Below are 20,729 nucleotides of genomic sequence, written 5' to 3' on the forward strand. Positions count from 1 at the left end.
GAGGTAGCTCAGGACAGAGAGGTAGCTCCGGACAGGGACAACTCTGTACTAATGGCAGCTCCGGACTGGGTGGCAGCTCCGGACTGGGTGGCAGCTCCGGACTGGGTGGCAGCTCCGGACTGGGTGGCAGCTCATGACTGGGTGGCAGCTCATGACTGTAGGGCAGCTCATGACTGGAGGGCAGCTCATGACTGGAGGGCAGCTCATGACTGGAGGGCAGCTCATGACTGGAGGGCAGCTCATGACTGGAGGGCAGCTCATGACTGTAGGGCAGCTCATGACTGTAGGGCAGCTCATGACTGTAGGGCAGCTCATGACTGTAGGGCAGCTCTGGCAGCTCCTGACTGGCTGGCGGTTCTGGCAGCTCCTGACTGGCTGGCGGCTCTGGCAGCTCCTGACTGGCTGGCGGCTCTGGCAGCTCCTGACTGGCTGGCGGCTCTGGCAGCTCCTGACTGGCTGGCGGCTCTGGCAGCTCCTGACTGGCTGGCGGCTCTGGCAGCTCCTGACTGGCTGGCGGCTCCTGACTGACGGACGGCTCTAGCGGCTCCTGACAGACGGGCGGCTCTAATGGCTCGGGACAGACGGGCGGCTCTAATGGCGCTGGGCAGACGGATGGCTCAGAAGGCGCTGGGCAGACGGATGGCTCAGAAGGCGCTGGGCAGACGGATGGCTCAGACGGCGTTGGGCAGACGGATGGCTCAGACGGCGCTGGACAGACAGATGGCTCAGACGGCGCTGGGCAGACAGATGGCTCAGACGGCGCTGGGCAGACAGATGGCTCAGACGGCGCTGGGCAGACAGATGGCTCAGACGGCGCTGGGCAGACAGATGGCTCAGACGGCGCTGGGCAGACAGATGGCTCAGACGGCGCTGGGCAGACAGATGGCTCAGACGGCGCTGGGGAGATGGATGGCTCAGACGGCGCTGGGGAGACGGATGGTTCTGGCCGGATGAGGCGCACTGTAGGCCTGGTGCGTGGTGCCGGAACTGGAGGCACCGGACTGGAGACACGCACTTCAAGGCTAGTGCGGGGAGCAGGGACAGGGCACACTGACCTCTCGAAGCGCACTATAGGCCTGGTGCGTGGTACCGGAACTGGAGGTACCGGGCTGAGGGCACGCACCTCAGGGCGAGTGCGGGGAGAAGGAACAGTGCGTACAGGGCTCTGGAGACGCACAGGTGGCTTAGTGCGTGGTGCCGGAACTGGAGGCACTGGGCTGGAGACACGCACCATAGGGAGAGTGCGTGGAGGAGGAACAGGGCTCTGGAAACGCACTGGAAGCCTGGTGCGTGGTGTAGGCACTGGTAGTACTAGGCTGGGGCGGGAAGGTGGCGCCGGAAATACCGGACCGTGCAGGCGTACTGGCTCCCTTGAGCATTGAGCCTGCCCAACCTTACCTGGTTGAATACTCCCCGTCGCCCGACCAGTGCGGGGAGGTGGAATAACCCGCACCGGGCTATGTAGGCGAACCGGGGACACCATGCGTAAGGCTGGTGCCATGTAAGCCGGCCCGAGGAGGCGTACTGGTGGCCAGATATGTAGGACCGGCTTCATGACATCCGGCTCAACGCTCAATCTAGCCCTACCAGTGCGGGGAGGTGGAATAACCCGCACCGGGCTATGCACGCGTACAGGAGACACCGTGCGCTCTACTGCGTAACACGGTGTCTGCCCGTACTCCCGCTCTCCACGGTTAGCCTGAGAAGTGGGCGCAGGTCTCCTACCTGCTCTTGGCCCACTACCTCTTAGCCCCCCCCCCCAAGAAATTTTTGGGGTTTCTTCTCGGGCTTCCTTGCTAGCCGCGTACCTTCATATCTGCGGTTTTGGGCTGTGGCTGCCTCCTTCTCCTCCTCAAAGCGGCGATTCACTCCCACCTTAGCCCAGGGTCCTTTTCCCTCTATGATTTCCTCCCAACTCCAGAAATCCTGCAATCCTTTTTTCGTGGACCACTGTTCGTGGTCCCGCTGCTTGATCCGGGTTTGGTGCGGGGTTCTGTAACGGGCTTCCTCCTTCTCCTCATCCGAAGAGGAGTAGCAAGGATTAGACCAAAATGCAGCGTTGAGATAAGACATGATTTTTAATCAACAAAACAGAAAACACGACGAACACTTGAATAATTACAAAACAACAAACGACGTAGACAGACCTGGACGACGAACTTACATGAAACACGAAGAACGCAAGAACAGGAAAACTGACTACATAAAACGAACGAACAAACAAAACCGAAACAGTCCCGCGTGGCGTAACATACACTGACACAGGAGACAACCACCCACAACAATCAATGTGAAAACACCTACCTTAATATGGCTCTCAATCAGAGGAAATGAAAACCACCTGCCTCTAATTGAGAGCCATATCAGGTCACCCTTTAACCAACATAGAAACACATAACATAGACTACCCACCCAAACTCACGCCCTGACCGTCAAACACATACAAAAAACAACAGAAAACAGGTCAGGAACGTGACATACACACACACCACACTGACCAATAAGTTATTTTGTTGGCATCTACATATGTCCCCATTACCAGTAAAACATAATCACGTTTCATTCTTAACCAGGATTTCAATGGAACACCATTTGGGTCTTTGCGTGTCAAAAAAGATACATGTCAAATAACACTATTTGATGTGTATCAGAAGTTGCGGTCGGAACAAATGATGCTTTATTACCAATGCAGTATTGTAAACGGATTGTTCGTGGCCGGTGTTTGCTTGTTTGCAGACTTTTTGTACAGCTTTGACAGTGCTACTGTATCTTTTTTGACATGCAAAGACCCAAACGGCATTCCATAGTAGTTATGTCGTGAAGCTAATAGAAGTGACGCTATTATTGTGTAACTCCGGTAGGGCAACATCTGAAAAATAGCGCACTTGGTAGTGTGTACCGGTGCTCGACCAGTCGGCGAAAGCCAACATCACCCACGACAGAGAAGGGTTGATTGTCAAGGGCAATGAATTCCATTATCTTGGCTTTAATGGATTTCACCTTTGAGTTGTCTCACTGAAATGTTCTTACTCTTTCAAATGATTGCTCGACTTGATGACTGCTCGATCCACACAGCAGACATTGTGGGCTAGGTTAGGAATGCTGTGTTGCACGTGTAGCGCAAAATTTTACGTGGCATCATTACGTCCTGTACCTACGTTATATAGGTATGCACGGTAGCTTTGACATCGTTTTTTCACTTCGCCGTTAAACTAGACATCGTGCCGATACCGATGTTCGCATTATTAGCTAATATCGTCCGATTCTGATATGTTCACCGATATATCGTGCATCCCTAGCTGAACCTGTTTTTAATTCTTATTTTCTTTATGGGAGCGTGTTTTTTTTAAATACCACTGGACATGTTTTTTTTTAAAAGGTCCAAGCTGATTCTATATCATTTTACAGAGGCCAGTTCATGAAGGAAGGCTTGCTCATTAAAGTTTTTTAGCAAGCGTCTATGACAAATCAGGACAGGTCGTTTCACTGAGCAGCCATTACGAACACAGGCTGTAAAACAGTGATCACTAAGGTCATTAAAGAAAACACCAGACTGGTACCTATCAGGATTATTTGTGAGGATACATCGAGGAGAGTAGCCTTTTCTGAGTGTTTGGAGTCATACCTTGTGGGATTGGTAATAATCTGAGAAAGATTTAGGGAGTCCCATTGCTTTAGGACTTGGTCAGGTGGTTTAAGCATGTCCCAGTTTAGGTCACCTAGCAGGAAAAATTCAGACTTAGTGTAAGGGGCCAGGAGTACAGGCCGGTGCTGATGGAGGACAATAGCACCCAGCAACAGTCAACAAAGAGCTATTTGGAAGTTTAATGCTTAAAACCAGCAAATTACATTTTTGGGGGACAGACTTAGTGGAGACAACTGGCGCACTGAAGGGGATCCTTGGTAAAGATTGCCACTCCCCCACCTTTGGAAGATATGTCTTGCTGAAAAAGGTTATAACAATAAAGGTTAACATTATTCAGTATTCATAACACTATTCCTTAACCACATCTCAGTAATGACCGACACATCTGGATTGGAGCTATGAACCCACACTTTCAATTGATACATTTTAGGTAATAAGCTTCTAGTGTTAACGTGCAGAAACCCAGGCTTTTACGAGAGCAGAAATCAGTGAAGCAGATATCAGAGCACAAGTCAGAATTGGGGCTAGCAACAGTAAATGGGCCAGGGTATACATGCACATTTCCAGATATCATCAACAGTAACACAATCAATGCACGGCAGAGGACAGGAAGAGCTCTGCAGTGCTGATTTTTGACATCTGAATGTGCATCAGATTGCAACAAGATCATATTGTACAGAAATTTCATCGGGTAGCATGAAAAAAAAGCCGGCGAGAGGTGGTTAGAATAGGATGGAGGCCAAAAGTCTGTGTAACCAATAGTCAGCATCCTGAGTGTGGGAACAAACATAGTCTGTCCCACGGTTGGGTGAAGAAAGTTTGTACTCAACAAAGTATGCAGGAGTCATGAGGCAAATAGCAAAATGAACATCATTTTTTTTTAAATATATAACGACTTGGGGCTAGCCATTGTAAGTTCAGAGTCACTCGCCCTAACAGTGCGTGTGTGCTGGAGGCAAGCGAAAGCTTGGAAGAGATAGGTGAAAGTGGCTGAGGTACCTGTACCAGACCGGGGGAGACAGGCCAGGGCAGACAGTGAACAGATCGCCAGGTGGAATCCAAGCAGCAGTGCAGCAGGCAACAGGAGTAGGTGTCACACCCACTTGGGAGAAGCTTTTACTTCTGGAGGCAGATTTCTTGTAGAAAATGCCAGTGAATGGTCTTTGAACAGCAGGAGGGGGCTTCAGAGGACGCTTCAAAGACTCCTGCCACTTGTTGGGGTATTATGGGGTATTGTGTGTAGATCGATGAGGGAAAAAAACAACAATTTAATTCATTTTAGAATAAGGCTGCAACATAAAAAGTCAAGGGGTCTGAATACTTTCCGAATGCACTGCATACTGTACAATAAATGTCAATATACCTGGTAAAATAATGGTTACTTAACAGTTTTCAGCATGACAGGGCCCATACAATAATCTTTTGAATTTTCCCGAATTCTGTTTTCTGTTTTATTTTTCCCGGTTTTGAATTTCTTTCAGTTTTTTTCCTCTCAATAATACAATTATTCATAGAGAAACAATGAAAATGGATGTTCTGAATCCATGTCAATGCTTAAATCACATCAGAATAAAATGTTTTAGGTCTGAGGGGAAAACGAACACATTTCAGAGGGTAAATCCCCTTTAATTGAGCATCTAGCAAGAGAGGAATGTGTTGATCTAGCGTTTCTGTTGTTAGGCCTACTGCTGCAGCACATGCCAGATTTTGTAAAACAATGGCCACTCAATTGATACAAATAATCATGATATAGTTCTGCCATGTAAGCCTACTTTGTACTTAACATTTCATTTAGAAGGTTATTGGGGAAAGTATTTCTGTCTACCCTAAAATATTCAGTTGTTATGTATAGTATATGTGTTTTATTTGATGACTATCATTTCATTCCAAGTCATCATCTCATCTCTATAGAGCCTCTGTCTATGCTGCCTGACAAAATCACTTTTTTAGTAGTTCTTCAAAGTAAATAAGGCATGTGACTGCTGAATATCATCCATAAATCACCCAGATCATGCATTTTCAGGTATAGATATCTTGCAAAGCAACTTCTCTCTATCCCTGTCCATCATACATTCTTCTGTCTCTTTTCTCCATTTCTGCCTGACACCAAACAGACAGACAGGGGCAATATTGCTGGGAATTAAATGGCAGATATTGTGTTACGTTTGGCTTTTTAAGCCAGTAGTGGTTAACCAGGTGTGGGATAATGTCAATGTGGCTTTTTATTGGGTAGTAGCCGGGAGCTTTATGTTTAAGACAGTTTGCAATGGAACAAATGGGAAAAATGCATGTACTTTCAGAATTGCTTGGCGAGCTACTCATAGGTGTGCTACGATCTACCTGTTGGAAACCCCTGCTCTAGCTTTACAAACCAAATAAATGACAAGTTATGGCGGTGCTTCAAGTTGATCCATTTGCTTTGTCCAGACCAGGCCACCAGTATCCTACCTTACACCCCCTATCGCCTGCGTCCTAACCCCCGTAGCCAAACCCTCACCCCTGCCCTTACCCCTTACCCCCAGCTACAGGCCACACACACTAGTGATGACTTTGACTCCAGGTATCAATTTGTTAAAAACTATGTATATAATCGCTTTTTGCTAGGTCTGGTATTTGTCATCCTATAGCTTATTTTCCATCTTCTTTTTAAATAGTGAACCAACATTTTTTCAGCACTTATTTCCATTACTGATCAAAACACATTTTCTCATGATCTCTCTTGTCATATAGTGAGCAATATGCTTGGAACATAAAATTGCAATAAAATCGCAGTATCAAATCAAAATGTATTGTACTGTGAGGTCTCTGGCAATTCCAAGCCCTAACACACACACACACACACACACACACACACACACACACACACACACACACACACACACACACACACACACACACACACACACACACACACACACACACACACACACACACGTTTTGTTCTTCTTTTCTTGTGGGGACATAAAATACATTTCCATTCAAAATCCTATTTTCCCTAACCCGTAACCCAAAACCTAAACCTAGCTCCTAAGCCTAAACCTAACCACTAATCCCTTACCCTAACCCTAATTCTAACCCTCATTTTAACCTTAATCCTAAACCTAACCCCTACATTTAAAATAGCCTTTATCCTAATGGGGACGTGGGAAATGTCCCCACGAGGGAGAATTTTCCTTGTTTTACTATCCTTGTGGGAACTTCTGGGTATTTTAGGTCCCGACAAGTATAGAAGGACCAACCCACACACACAGCCCACACATGTTTTACTGTCTTTTGGATGGGACGTTAAACAGGTGACCTGACTCTGTGGTCACTAAATATAACATTGCACTTATTGTAAGAGTAGGGGTGTTAACCCTGGTGTCGTGGGTAAATTCCCAATCTGTCCCTTATACCATCATGGCCACCTAATCATCCCCAGCTTCCAATTGGCTCATTCATCTCCTCTCTCCTGTAACAATTCCCCAGGTCTTTGCTGTAAATGAGAATGTGTTCTCAGTCAACTTACCTGGTAAAATAAAACATTTAAATATCCTTGAGGGGACCCAAAATAGATTTCCATTCAAAATGCTATTTTCCCTAAACCTAACCTTTACCTTAACCTCTAACCCTAAACTCTTACCTCTAAACCCTAAACCTAATTGTCACGCCCTGACCATAGTTTGCGTTGTATGTTTCTATGTTTTGTTTGGTCAGGGTGTGATATGAGTGGGCATTCTATGTTGTATGTCTAGTTTGTCTGTTTCTATGTGTTTGGCCTGATATGGTTCTCAATCAGAGGCAGGTGTTAGTCGTTGTCTCTGATTATATATTTAGGTAGCCTGTTTTGTCTTTGTGGGTTGTGGGTAATTGTTCCTGTTTTCTGTGTCTCTGTGTATGTCACCAGACAGGACTGTTTCGTTTCGTGTTATTCTCGTTTATCGTTAGTTTGTTGTTTTGTTCGAGTATTCGGTTTTCATTAAAAGGAATATGAGTACTCACTACGCTGCATCTTGGTCCTCCTCTCTTTCTCCTAACGACGAGCGTTACACTAATGGCCTTTGTCCTCATGAGGATGTGGTTCTTGGTTCGATGGAGAATTTTCCTTGTTTTACTATCCTTGTGGGGACTTTGGAGGATTTTGTCTCTGATGACCGTGGAGATGTTTGAATTCATGCTGGGGTTGTTCCCTAGGTTAAAACTGAAGATGGTCTCTAATGGTCAATAACGGTTGTGTTGCGGTCTGTCTGTTTCAGGTCCTGGTCCTGTCTCTGATGACCGTGGAGCTGTTTGGTATGATGGGGCTGATAGGGATCAAGCTCAGTGCTGTTCCTGTGGTCATCCTCATCGCCTCTGTCGGCATAGGAGTAGAGTTCACTGTACATGTTGCTCTAGTGAGTACACACACACACACACACACACACACACAATAACTTTTACTATCCTTGTGGGGACCTAAAATCCTATTTTCTATAAACCCTAACCCAAAACACCCTAACCATAGCATAACCCTAACTGTAAACCTAACCCCTAAGCCTAAAATAGCTTAACATAACACACACACACACACACACACACACACACAGAAAGTGTTTTGTATATTTACAAATTACATTATAGTTTTTCTGATGAGGTGTGTGTGCTTGTGTACGTTGCAGGCGTTCCTCACAGCGATAGGGGACCGTAACAGACGGGCAGTGCTGGCGTTAGAACACATGTTTGCTCCTGTGTTGGACGGAGCCTTCTCTACTCTACTAGGAGTCCTCATGCTAGCAGGCTCTGAGTTTGACTTCATCGTCAGGTGAGTGGGACCAGTTGTGGGACACACGCACACTCTCTCACACACACACACACACACATACAGTACACACGCACATGAACACATACACTCATGCACACAGACTACATGCACACTCAAATACACACAATACACAAATACACATGCACACACTCATGGAAAGAGACTCATACTCTCTCACACACTCAATCTCTCACAATATCTACAAGTAAAGCACAAAACAATTTGACATAAACAATTGCATTTATTTAAAAAAATGCCAGCAAAAGCCTGATAGAAATGAATTTATATGAATGCTGTAAGTACAGACATTGTTTGCTCACTGGGAAATGAATATCAAACTAGTCAGTAACAACTGTGTGGAGTTTGTGACAGCAACTATGTGCTTCATGTCCTGGGGTTTCCTGTGATCTTCTATGTAGAAGAACCCCGTACAGTATTATAGACACTGTCCTGGGATTTCCTGTCTTCTATCTAGAAGAACCCCTTCCTGTATTATAGACACTGTCCTGTGGTTTACTATGATCTTCTATGTAGAAGAACCCCTTACCTTCTAAATACTATTGTGGAGCTTGTGAGCGTTATAAAGCAAAACATGTTACATGTGCGTGTTCGCTCAAACCATTCGCATTCTACAGACACTTTTGTAAAACAAGGGCTCCTTCAGGATCTGTCCTTCTCTCACAAACACCGCTCTAGTTCAGCCCCAATCACACAGACTAATGTTGGGTATTTATGGATGCAAGAAGAAATGGACGAATCCAATGGTACAGAAGTCTGTAGCTCAAACACACAATGTTTAAAAGGGATTAGAAGTCCAAAAGGTACCGGTGTTACGGTGACCCTCTTAACCAAAGTCTCAGAATGGCACTTAATCCAGATAGCTAAACTCAGCTACTGCTCTGTTCAATCATTCAATATCATTACATTTGACATTTCTTACGTAAAAAATTGTCAGGCAGCCATGTATGCATTAATGAATCAATTATACAATCGTACATTTGACTTAGTTTTTACCAATCTAACAACATAATGGTAATCATTTATTTGAATGGTAAATCTCCATTGATAAACTGGGTGAATCAATATGTATTCTAGGCCTATTTACATGAATGCATATTCAATAAGAGTGTGCGCATACATTGAGTTATTGAGCTTGTTTTGGCTGATTTCAGAGGATAGAGATCACAGACAATCTGTTTCCCTTCAATTTTGAGACTTATTTTATTGTACTGCTCATCATCATTTGCAGAGAAGTGGCTTATTTTATAAAAGTGTGCGGGGAGGGGGGGGGGTAGTGAATTGATGTTGGCTTCAGCTGTCAGCTAGCAAGGAACGTTAGCCTACAAAGCTGGGAGATACTGGTATCTTCTTGCATTGTAAGGTGTTCTAACCTTTATGGACGTTATTTTGCAAGCAGTAATGAACAGTTTCAACATTTCTACCTGCCGGTGTCACATTATTCAAGTGTGTTATCTTCTGTGGTGTTTCTGTGGTGTTTCTGTGGCTTTCTGTGGCGTCAGTCGGGCGTTAAGGCTGTGCCTGAGCCTGCATGTCACACAGGAATCTACCTGAAACACCACTCATCCGTGAAGGCCGCTTTTCCCTCCATCCCTTTCTACTCTACCCCCTCTCTCTCCCTCTCTCTCGCTCTCTCTCTCTCTCTCGCTCTGTCTTTCTCTTGCTCTCTCTCTCTTCTTTCTCTTGCTCTCTCGCTCTCTCCTCTCTCTCTGTCTTTCTCTTGCTCTCTCGCTCTCTCTCTCTCAGACACACACACACTTCAATGCTACTGTAGTTGAGGGGAAGGATGGGAGAAATGCAAATGAAAACTAACACCTGGGAGGTGTGAGACAAGGTTCCTATTATTAAGTGCTAAGCATATTGGCTCTAAATTAAACATGTTCATTGGTAGCACTACTGCTCCCAGTGTTTTTTTAAAGTTAGGAGCACTACATGAAATTTAGGAGCACCAGAAAAGAAGATGATTTCAATTGATTGAGATACAGCCTACAGTATATTGGGCCTCTACATTTGAAGCACATGTGGTGCACTAGAAATGAATATGTAACACTGTAAAGGCATTTTTCCCATTGAGATGCATTACATTGAAAATTGTACACTGTCTCTTTAAAAATGTCAGATTTGTGATAAGGACATGCAAGAGATCTCTCATTCATTGATCACTATGACCATGAATCTCCTGAAGAACCTTTCCCTTTCATTCTGTGCCCCAAAGTGTTTGGTTATACTGGTAAAGTTACCAGGTTGTTAGCTAGCTAGCCAATGACGGTACATGACTGAACAAAGTGTAAACAAATGGTTAACGATGTAAAATGCAATCCCGGCGATCTGCTATAGCAGGGGTACTCAAGTACTATTTGAGAGATCCGGTCACACATTTCCTAAACGGCAAAGGTCCGGATGGATATCATCATTTATCGGCGTAGTAACAAACCCACACGTCGCAACCCATGCGACCCCAAACTGTTCGTACCCCTCTCAACCTGTTCATTCCCACAATTCTCCACATTTTGCATAGGGCTGTGATATTTTTTTGTCTGTTTTAAATCTAATTTCCTGCAATTCTACACATTTGTCCATGTCTTACATGTGTTTATATGATACCAGGGGTTGAAGCCCGGCTATTATTTGTATTATTATTATTTTTTGTAGTCGAGGCCTGCAGTCCACCAGTTGGGTATGGGGGCGCTATAGAATGATACAAATGTTACGGCGGTTATATGGGTCAGATCTTTTTACCTGGTTGGGTTACAAGCAAGCCGTTTTCATTGTAGTAATGGTGCAACCATGACGCTATCGAATCTGCACCCACTTTTTTCTCTAGGGCGCTTGGAAACAATGGTACAGCGTAACCTTATCATTAAAACAATCATTATCTGGGAGATCTGTTCCCTAGTCTCACAGTGGGTGCTCCCAAAATAAAACTCCTGGTCACACAGCAAAATATTTTGTTGCATATGCGACCAAGTTGATCGCACTTTAGAGCCGTAGCTAAGCATATCTTGGAACAGTGTCTAGGTTATGTCTGCAGACTACTGTCTTAAGTAGCCATCAAGGAGGAAGTTTTGTAAGGTGGGTGATCTATCTCTTTAAGCAAATAGGGCCATCTCCACCCATGTGGTTTGGAAACACACACACCGCCCTGCTCCCTGACCTTGTTATCATGGGGGTCAACGATGGCGTGCTTAGGAGTGAGAGTGCACACACACACTAACCCTTCTCTCCTCATCTCCTCTGGTCCACTTAGTCTCAGTCTCTGTCTCAGGCTATTTGAAGTCTGCGGTATTCTGTGCCTGAAGACTGCAGAATAACAACACAGCCAACTCCTATTTTTCTTTTCATGCCGAAATAAATGTTTCCCTGACTTTCCTTGTCAACCCCTCAAATGTTTTCACTACAAACAGCTCCAGCGCGGTGTTTGTGTATGTGGGTGCTTGTGTGTGTGTTTCAGTGTAGATGTGGCTTTAAACCAAGGCAGAAACTCTGTGAGTTCAGCTACTTTCCCCGTCTTCGTGTCGAGAGAGGCCAACAGCGAGGAGAGAGGAGTGAAGGAAAGGGAGAGAGGAGTGAAGGAAAGGGAGAGAAGAGGAGAGAAGAGGGGAAAGGGAGAGAGGAGTTTGAGGAGGGGGAAAGGGAGAGAGAATAAGGGGGGAAAGGGAGAGAGGCTAGTGGGAAAGGGAGAGAGGCTAGTGGGAAAGGGAGAGAGGAGAAGTGGGAAAGGAAAAGATGAGAGAATCGGGGGGAAAGGGAGAGAGGAGAGGATAGGGGGAAAGGGAGAGGAGAGGATAGGGGGGAAAGGGAGAGATGAGTGGAGAGACAGGAAAGGGCGAGAGGAGAGGATAGGGGGAAAGGGAGAGAAGAGAGGTAGGGGGAGAAGCTGTAGCCTCAGCTCCCTCATTGCATCCTTACCCCCTGTCCTCAGCCTCAACCCCTGTCCCCAGTCTCAGCCCCTGTCCCATTCTATAGCCTGTCTAAAAAGGCCTGTTTATTGATGCTACTTCGCTGGGCAAACTGAACCAGCAGCTCTCTCTTTTCTTCTCTTCTCTATCTCTTTTTTCGCTCTCACTCTCTCTGTCTCTCTCACACACATACACGATATGCACACACACACACAAACAAACATAGACAGTAAGCATTCTCCAAGAGGATGGAGCAACTTGAGCCTGAGTACTGAGAGTACACACACACACGCACACATACACACAGGAGAATGAAAAGAGGAGGAAAGCCTTCCTTAATGAAGGAACTGGAGAGGGGAGAAAGATGAGTAGGAGAAATAGAGAGAGAGAATGAGTTTTACCTGATACACTGGAGATGTAATTAGACAGGGTGTTTTACCTGATACCCTTGATATTTAATTAGACGACGCGTTTTACCTGATACCCTTGATATTTAATTAGACGGCGTGTTTTACCTGATACCCTTGATATTTAATTAGACGGCGTGTTTTACCTGATACCCTTGATATTTAATTAGACGGCGCGTTTTACCTGATACCCTTGATATTTAATTAGACGGCGCGTTTTACCTGATACCCTTGATATTTAATTAGACGGCGTGTTTAACCTGATACCCTTGATATTTAATTAGACGGCGTGTTTTACCTGATACCCTTGATATTTAATTAGACGGCGCGTTTTACCTGATACCCTTGATATTTAATTAGACGGCGCGTTTTACCTGATACCCTTGATATTTAATTAGACGGCGTGTTTTACCTGATACACTGGAGATGTAATTAGACAGGGTGTTTTACCTGATACACTGGAGATGTAATTAGACAGGGTGTTTTACCTGATACCCTTGATATTTAATTAGACGGCGTGTTTTACCTGATACCCTTGATATTTAATTAGACGGCGCGTTTTACCTGATACCCTTGATATTTAATTAGACGGCGCGTTTTACCTGATACCCTTGATATTTAATTAGACGGCGCGTTTTACCTGATACCCTTGATATTTAATTAGACGGCGTGTTTTACCTGATACCCTTGATATTTAATTAGACGGCGTGTTTTACCTGATACCCTTGATATTTAATTAGACGGCGCGTTTTACCTGATACCCTTGATATTTAATTAGACGGCGCGTTTTACCTGATACCCTTGATATTTAATTAGACGGCGTGTTTTACCTGATACCCTTGATATTTAATTAGACGGCGTGTTTAACCTGATACCCTTGATATTTAATTAGACGGCGCGTTTAACCTGATACCCTTGATATTTAATTAGACGACGCGTTTTACCTGATACCCTTGATATTTAATTAGACGGCGCGTTTTACCTGATACCCTTGATATTTAATTAGACGGCGCGTTTTACCTGATACCCTTGATATTTAATTAGACGGCGCGTTTTACCTGATACCCTTGATATTTAATTAGACGGCGCGTTTTACCTGATACCCTTGATATTTAATTAGACGGCGCGTTTTACCTGATACCCTTGATATTTAATTAGACGGCGCGTTTTACCTGATACCCTTGATATTTAATTAGACGGCGTGTTTAACCTGATACCCTTGATATTTAATTAGACGGCGTGTTTTACCTGATACCCTTGATATTTAATTAGACGGCGTGTTTAACCTGATACCCTTGATATTTAATTAGACGGCGTGTTTTACCTGATACCCTTGATATTTAATTAGACGGCGTGTTTAACCTGATACCCTTGATATTTAATTAGACGGCGTGTTTTACCTGATACCCTTGATATTTAATTAGACGGCGTGTTTAACCTGATACCCTTGATATTTAATTAGACGGCGTGTTTTACCTGATACCCTTGATATTTAATTAGACGGCGTGTTTAACCTGATACCCTTGATATTTAATTAGACGGCGTGTTTTACCTGATACCCTTGATATTTAATTAGACGGCGTGTTTAACCTGATACACTGGAGATTTAATTAGACGGGGTGTTTTACCTGTGTGACACACTTGAGATTTAATTAGACAGGGGGTCTTTCCTGATACACTGGAGATTTAACTAGACAGGATTGTAGAGCGCTGGGTTTTTCACAGGGGCTTAGCTGTAAAAAAGGTCAAGAGAGAAAGGGATAAAGGGAGGTAGGCCAGGGTGTGGTGCTGTTCATTGTTCTCTTTCTATTCCTTCTATACTAAATTGTTTCAATTCTATACTTTTCTTCTGCCTATTGTTTTAGATCAGAAAAGGAGAGGCCCTTGTCCTTTTGTGCCCCCCTTCTCCCTATTTCCCACTTCTCCCCCTCCTTCCCCCTTCTCCACATTCCTGACTGCTTTGTTGTCTTCATGTTTGCTTATACACCGCACACCCCAATTTCTCCCTCCCTCCCTGCCCCTTTGTTTCCATGCCTTTGAATTAACCAACTCCAGTTAAATGTGCTTCCTTCTCGTTCTCTGTGCGGCTTTCTAAAGACTAACCCTCTTTGGCAGTACTTGACAGGTAAATTTCTGTTTCCTACTTAACCAATGTACGTGTGTGCGTGCGTGCGTGTGTGTCATGGTCTTTTCAGGCATGTGTAATGGTTGATCTAGTTCATGTTTCACAGCCTCTCTCCTGTTGTTCTGTGGTTGCTCCAGGTATTCTCTTTGTACACACACACACACACACACATACCTATAAACACCCTTGCATACCCACACCAGCCCCCACGCATTCCACAAAACACACACACACACACACACACCAACACAAACCACACACACACACACTCATGTTGGCTATCATGCTTACCCTGTGGTTTAGCAGATGTGTCTTTGCTCTAATGCCTGTGTCCAGTGTTCATTGTGGTTGTCACAGGTGTATCTATGTGATGCTACTAATGTTCCACTGGTTAAGTTGTTCAAAGCTTCTGACAAAATGACCAGAGAATGTTAGTGGTTGTGACTCTTTGCTACCTTATCTTCTGTGGTGTTGGTGTATGGTGGTTGATAAAATGTCGTGCCCATGTTGCCTGTCTTAACAGTAGACTGTTGGTTTGTTGCAGGTATTTCTTTGCTGTGCTGGCCATCCTGACCATTCTGGGGGTGCTGAATGGTTTGGTCCTTCTCCCTGTGTTGCTGTCTTACTTTGGCCCCTATCCAGAGGTCAGATGGTTTCTCCTGCAGAAATAATGGCTTGCACACACACGTTTTTTACACACACAAACGTTTTTTACACACACACGTTTTTTACACACACACACGTTTTTTTTACACACACATATTTTTTACACACACACACATTTTTCACGCACACGTATTTTGGTGAACCAACACTAACTTTTTATTGAATGTTCTAACACGAGCTCATCATGAAATTATTTAGCAGCATAGTTTGTGTAAAAACAAAAAAAAGGAATACAAATAATTCCCTAATCTCCTTACACCTCCCTCCTTTTTCTGTCCCCCTCAGGTGACCCCTGTTGATAGGTGTAGCCAGTTACCCACCCCGTCCCCAGAGCCCCCTCCTCACGTGGTCCACTTCTCCGTCCACCCCTGCCACACCACCTCAGGGACGGGGACAGGTACAGGCTCTGATTCGTCAGACTCTGAGTACAGCTCCAACACCACGGCATCAGGCATCAGCCAGGAGCTGCAGCAGTACGACCTCCCCACCACTGGAGGCAGAGCTGGGAGAGCAGAGGAGGTGCGACGAGGAGCAGTGCCAAGAAGGACAGCTAGACAAGGAAACGCCACAGCCTACTCTTTGTCTTCTGTAAGTGCTTCAGATAATGCCCACACACATGTGACATACAGTTGAAGTCAGAAGTTTACATACACCTTAGCCAAATACATTTAAACTCAGTATTTCGCAATTTCTGACATTTAATCCAAGTAAAAATTCCCTGTCTTAGGTCAGTTAGGATCACCACTTTATTTTAAGAATGTGAAATGTCAGAATAATAGTAGAGAGAATGTTTTATTTACATTTTTATTTCTTTCATCACATTCCCAGTGGGTCAGAAGTTTACATACACTCAATTAGTATTTGGTAGCATTGCCTTTAAATTGTTTAACTTCGGTCAAACGTTTCGGGTAGCCTTCCACAAGCTTCCCACAATAAGTTGGGTGAATTTTGGCCCATTCCTCCTGACAGACCTGGTGTAACTGGGTCAGGTTTCTGGCCTCCTTGCTCGCACACACTTTTTCAGTTCTGCCCACAAATTGTCTATAGGATTGAGGTCAGGGCTTTGTGATGGCCACTCCAATACCTTGACCTTGTTGTCCTGAAGTAATTTTGACAGAACTTTGGAAGTATGCTTGGGGTCATTGTCCATTTGGAAGACCCATTTGCGACCAAGCTTTAACTTCCTGACTGATGTCTTGAGATGTTGCTTCAATATATCCACATCATTTTCCTACCTCATGATGCCATCTATTTTGTGAAGTGCACCAATCCCTCCTGCAGCAAAGCACCCCCACAACATGATGCTGCCACCCCCGTGCTTCACGGTTGGTGGTCACCTTTTTCCCCCAAACATAACGATGGTCATTATGGCCAAACAGTTCTATTTTTGTTTCATCAGACCAGAGTACATTTCTCCAAAAAGTACGATCTTTGCAAACCGTAGTCTGGCTTTTTTATGGCGGTTTTGGAGCAGTAGCTTCTTCCTTGCTGAGCAGCCTTTCAGGTTATGTTGATATAGGACTCGTTTTACTGTTTATATAGATACTTTTGTACCTGTTTCCTCCAGCATCTTCACAAGGTTATTTGCTGTTCTGTGATTGATTTGCACTTTTCGCACCAAAATACGTTAATCTCTAGGAGACAGAACGCATCTCCTTCCTGAGCGGTATGATTGCTGCGTGGTCCCATGGTGTTTATACTTGCGTACTATTGTTTGTACAGATGAACGTGGTACCTTCGGGCGCTTGGAAATTGCTCCCAAGGATGAACCAGACTTGTGGAGGTCTACAATTTTTTTTTCTGAGGTCTTGGCTGATTTCTTTTGATTTTCTCATGATGTCAAGCAAAAAGGCAGTTTGAAGGTAGGCCTTGAAATACGTCCACAGGTACACCTCCAATTGACTCAAATTTTGTCAATTAGCCTATCAGAAGCTTCTAAAGCCATGACAATTTTCTGGACTTTTCCAAGCTGTTTAAAGGCACAGTCAACTTAGTGCATGTAAACTTCTCACCCACTGGAATTGTGATTAAGTGAAATAATCTGTCTGTAAATAATTGTTGGAAAAATTACTTGAGTCATGCACAAAGTAGATGTCCTAACCGACTTGACAAAACTATAGTTTGTTAACAAGAAATTTGTGGAGTGGTTGAAAAAATGAGTTTTAATGACTCCAACCTAAGTGTGTGTAAACTTCCGACTTCAACTGTATGTTCACGCTCTCTGTCTGAACATGTTGAGCATGTGTACAAGTTGTTCTGATTTTCTGATCTCTCTCCTGTCAGTCGGTCCTGCCGGAGTCGGATGCCCACCCCGGTGCATCCCGTCGCTTCAGGGATCTACAGTCGCTGCCCCCAGCTCGCCCGCGCATGGACGCTTTTGAAACTGCTACTGAGGCTGGAGGCCATTACGGCTCCGAGGGCCATTTTGTCTCGGGAGGCCACCGAGAACATTCTGCGGGGCACAGAACTCGTCCATCCCACAACCCCCGGCCCAATCACCACCAACCTCACCACTCTAACCCCGCCCCTACCTACTGCCAGCCCATCGCCACGGTAACGGCCTCTGCATCGGTTACCATCGCCGTCCACTCTGCCTCTCCCCCCACTCAGAGCCCCACCTCCTCTTACCCAGGACACACTGCAGCGGACAGTTACCACACAGCAAGGGGCGCAGAGCCTGAGCCTGCCTTCCAGCACCCCCATGTGCCACTGGAGGTCCATACGGGTTGCAGAGGAACCAAGATGGACACCAATGTGGAGGCCATGGAGCTCCAGGATGTGGAGTGTGAGGCAGCTGAGAGCGACTCTGATAAGAGGGCAAGCTGAGGTGAGCCTCAATGGAGTTTGTAGCTTCTCATGACAGTGAAGTAATTCACATGTTGGTATTACATCCACAAAGTACTTGCAATGAATGTTCCTTTTCCTTCTTTGGTTTTGTTACTTGCAGAAATGTCCCCATTCAGTCCTTCAAACCCTTTTTACTGCAAACTGAACATAATATATTGAGCGTTATGCCTTTAGAGAGTGAGATGTGTGTGTGCGTGCTGTCATGACAGGTTTCTAACTCTGTGTTGTCTTTCTCTCTGTTGTTCCAGTGGAGGAGAGCAGAAGCACAACGGCCAAAGATGGACTCCCTCTCTTACTCAGCGGCCCAATGCAGCGCAGCTCAGCGACACACATAACCCAGTGGTGGCTAGTGCCATGGTGCTCATTCTTACTGTAACCCCGTGGATGTTTGTCTTAGATATCTCTATCCATCATTAAAATATGTATACTTATGTAAATATGAACAAAGAAGTAGCTATAATGTAGGAGCTGGACAGCTCCTTTTTTTAACAGACTAGGGACATCATTTTCTATGGCGTGTGTGTTTTTGGTTTTACTTTCCTTGTCGGGGCCAGAAGTCATCACAAGCACAGTAAAACATATACAATTGGAGACATTTAGCCAGTCCCCACACGGAGAAAGGCTATTTTAAGCTTAGGGGTTAGGGTTACGATTAGGGTGATGGTTAGAATTAGGTTTAGGAGTTAGGGTTAAATTAGGGGTTTGGGGTAAAGATTAGATTAAGGCTTAAGGTTAGGGGTTAGGGGTTAGGGTTAGGGGTTAGGGAAAATAGGACTTTGAATGGGACCAATTATTTTGTCCCCACAAGGATAGTAAAACAAACGTGTGTGTGAGAAATCTCTGATTACTGTTGTTCAATCGTCTGTGGATCTGTGCCATGAGGAAGCTTCATCTAGACAATACAGTTCAGCATACATTGTTGCTGCTTCAAATATTTTGTAATAATGTATAATAACTTGTATAATAATTCTATGCAAATGTTTATTTTATGTTAGAAAGAGGTGAGTGTGTGTGTAAATGTGATTGTGGGTGCGTAGGTGGGTGGGTAACTCATCAGATACATCTCTAAAAAGAAATAGACTAACAATCACATCAAGTGAAACTACTCAATAGCTACACAGGGCATGTATGTGTGTGTTTATATATGTGTGTGTGCAGGTGTGTATGTTTGTGTGTGTTTGTGTATAAAGGTACTTTTTTTTTTAACAATTAATTTGCATATCACAAACCTGTGGTAGTTATGAAACAATTACTGTTAAACTCTGACTCACGCTATGCGTGCTATTTAATACGAGCCGATATGTAGAAGATATAAAAGGTGTTTGTTGTGACTTGGCTGTCCCTTGAACTCAATTACCCATCTCCTATTTCCTCTGTGATGTCATATCTCTCAGCGGCCATCTTATAGTAGCATGAGTCATCTTATAGTAGCATGAGTGGGCGTAAAAGTATCACTCCCATAGTTAAAATGGAACTGACAGCGTTTTAACTACTTTGCTGATATGAAACAAACAGACAATCATAATATCAGTAAAAAATATAAAATTCCCAGTTTATGCTACAAAACCAGCATTATAAGAAGTTTTAAAAATAGGTTATATTTGACTCAACATTCCATGACGTACACTAAGGCATTGTTGGCAGAATAGATAGATGCAGTTCAATGCATGATTCATATAATTCACCAATACATTTCTTGGTAGTCCAAAAAATATTGCTATCAGGTTGTAAATCACAGCTGGTCTGGTATGTTGTTTGCTGCCTCCAGGATGCACTGTTTGAGTTTCAATGACTCAATATTTTGGACAAAAATGAACATGTAACTAAGGTTGGGAATGTCAATACAACCGAACTAGCAACGTCAATGATCACAGGTCAGTCATAATAGGCTAGCGTATCTACGTAGCAACCTAAAAACATGGAGCCTGACGTTAGCTAGCAAGCTAGCTGCTAGGAGGGTGACATGTCATGCCATTGTAGGAGTGGGTGAGTGACTGACATTTTTCCCTCATATACACAGCTAGAGATGCAGGTGTCATTTGGTTAGCTAGTGAGAACTTGAACGACTGTTATCCAGTTAGCATATCTCTTGCATTCATAAATTCTCAGATAACATGTAAACAGCCTAACCAGCTCTGCTAGGGCGAGTAAAATGGTCAGAGTGAGGTGTTCTCTCATTTGTGTCTGGAAGTAGCTAACCCTAACCCTAACTTTAGCCAGTTAGCTTGGGTGCTTGGTTGGGACAAACATGCATTGGCAGGCAAGCTGAAGAAGGATGAGTAGGCTACAATTCCCCATTGTTTATCAGTGCAATTTTGATGGCCAACTAGCTGAAAAAGTT

General features: G+C 44.4%; 1 protein-coding gene across 1 annotated transcript in view; it reads left to right on the forward strand.

The window, feature by feature from the left end:
• LOC120062919 (protein patched homolog 1-like) overlaps positions 1-19,953 on the forward strand; it is a 133,622-nt gene extending 113,669 nt beyond the window's left edge. Inside the window, exons 14-19 of the mRNA XM_039012978.1 lie at positions 7,882-8,019; positions 8,284-8,426; positions 15,420-15,519; positions 15,827-16,129; positions 17,825-18,368; positions 18,637-19,953. Coding sequence (XP_038868906.1) covers positions 7,882-8,019; positions 8,284-8,426; positions 15,420-15,519; positions 15,827-16,129; positions 17,825-18,367 — 1,227 coding nt within the window. The 3' untranslated portion in view covers position 18,368; positions 18,637-19,953. The remainder of the gene's footprint in view (positions 1-7,881; positions 8,020-8,283; positions 8,427-15,419; positions 15,520-15,826; positions 16,130-17,824; positions 18,369-18,636) is intronic.
• Positions 19,954-20,729: the final 776 nt, after the last annotated feature.

This window comes from Salvelinus namaycush, chromosome 18 (genome assembly GCF_016432855.1).
Source record: "Salvelinus namaycush isolate Seneca chromosome 18, SaNama_1.0, whole genome shotgun sequence".
Lineage (NCBI taxonomy): Eukaryota > Metazoa > Chordata > Actinopteri > Salmoniformes > Salmonidae > Salvelinus > Salvelinus namaycush.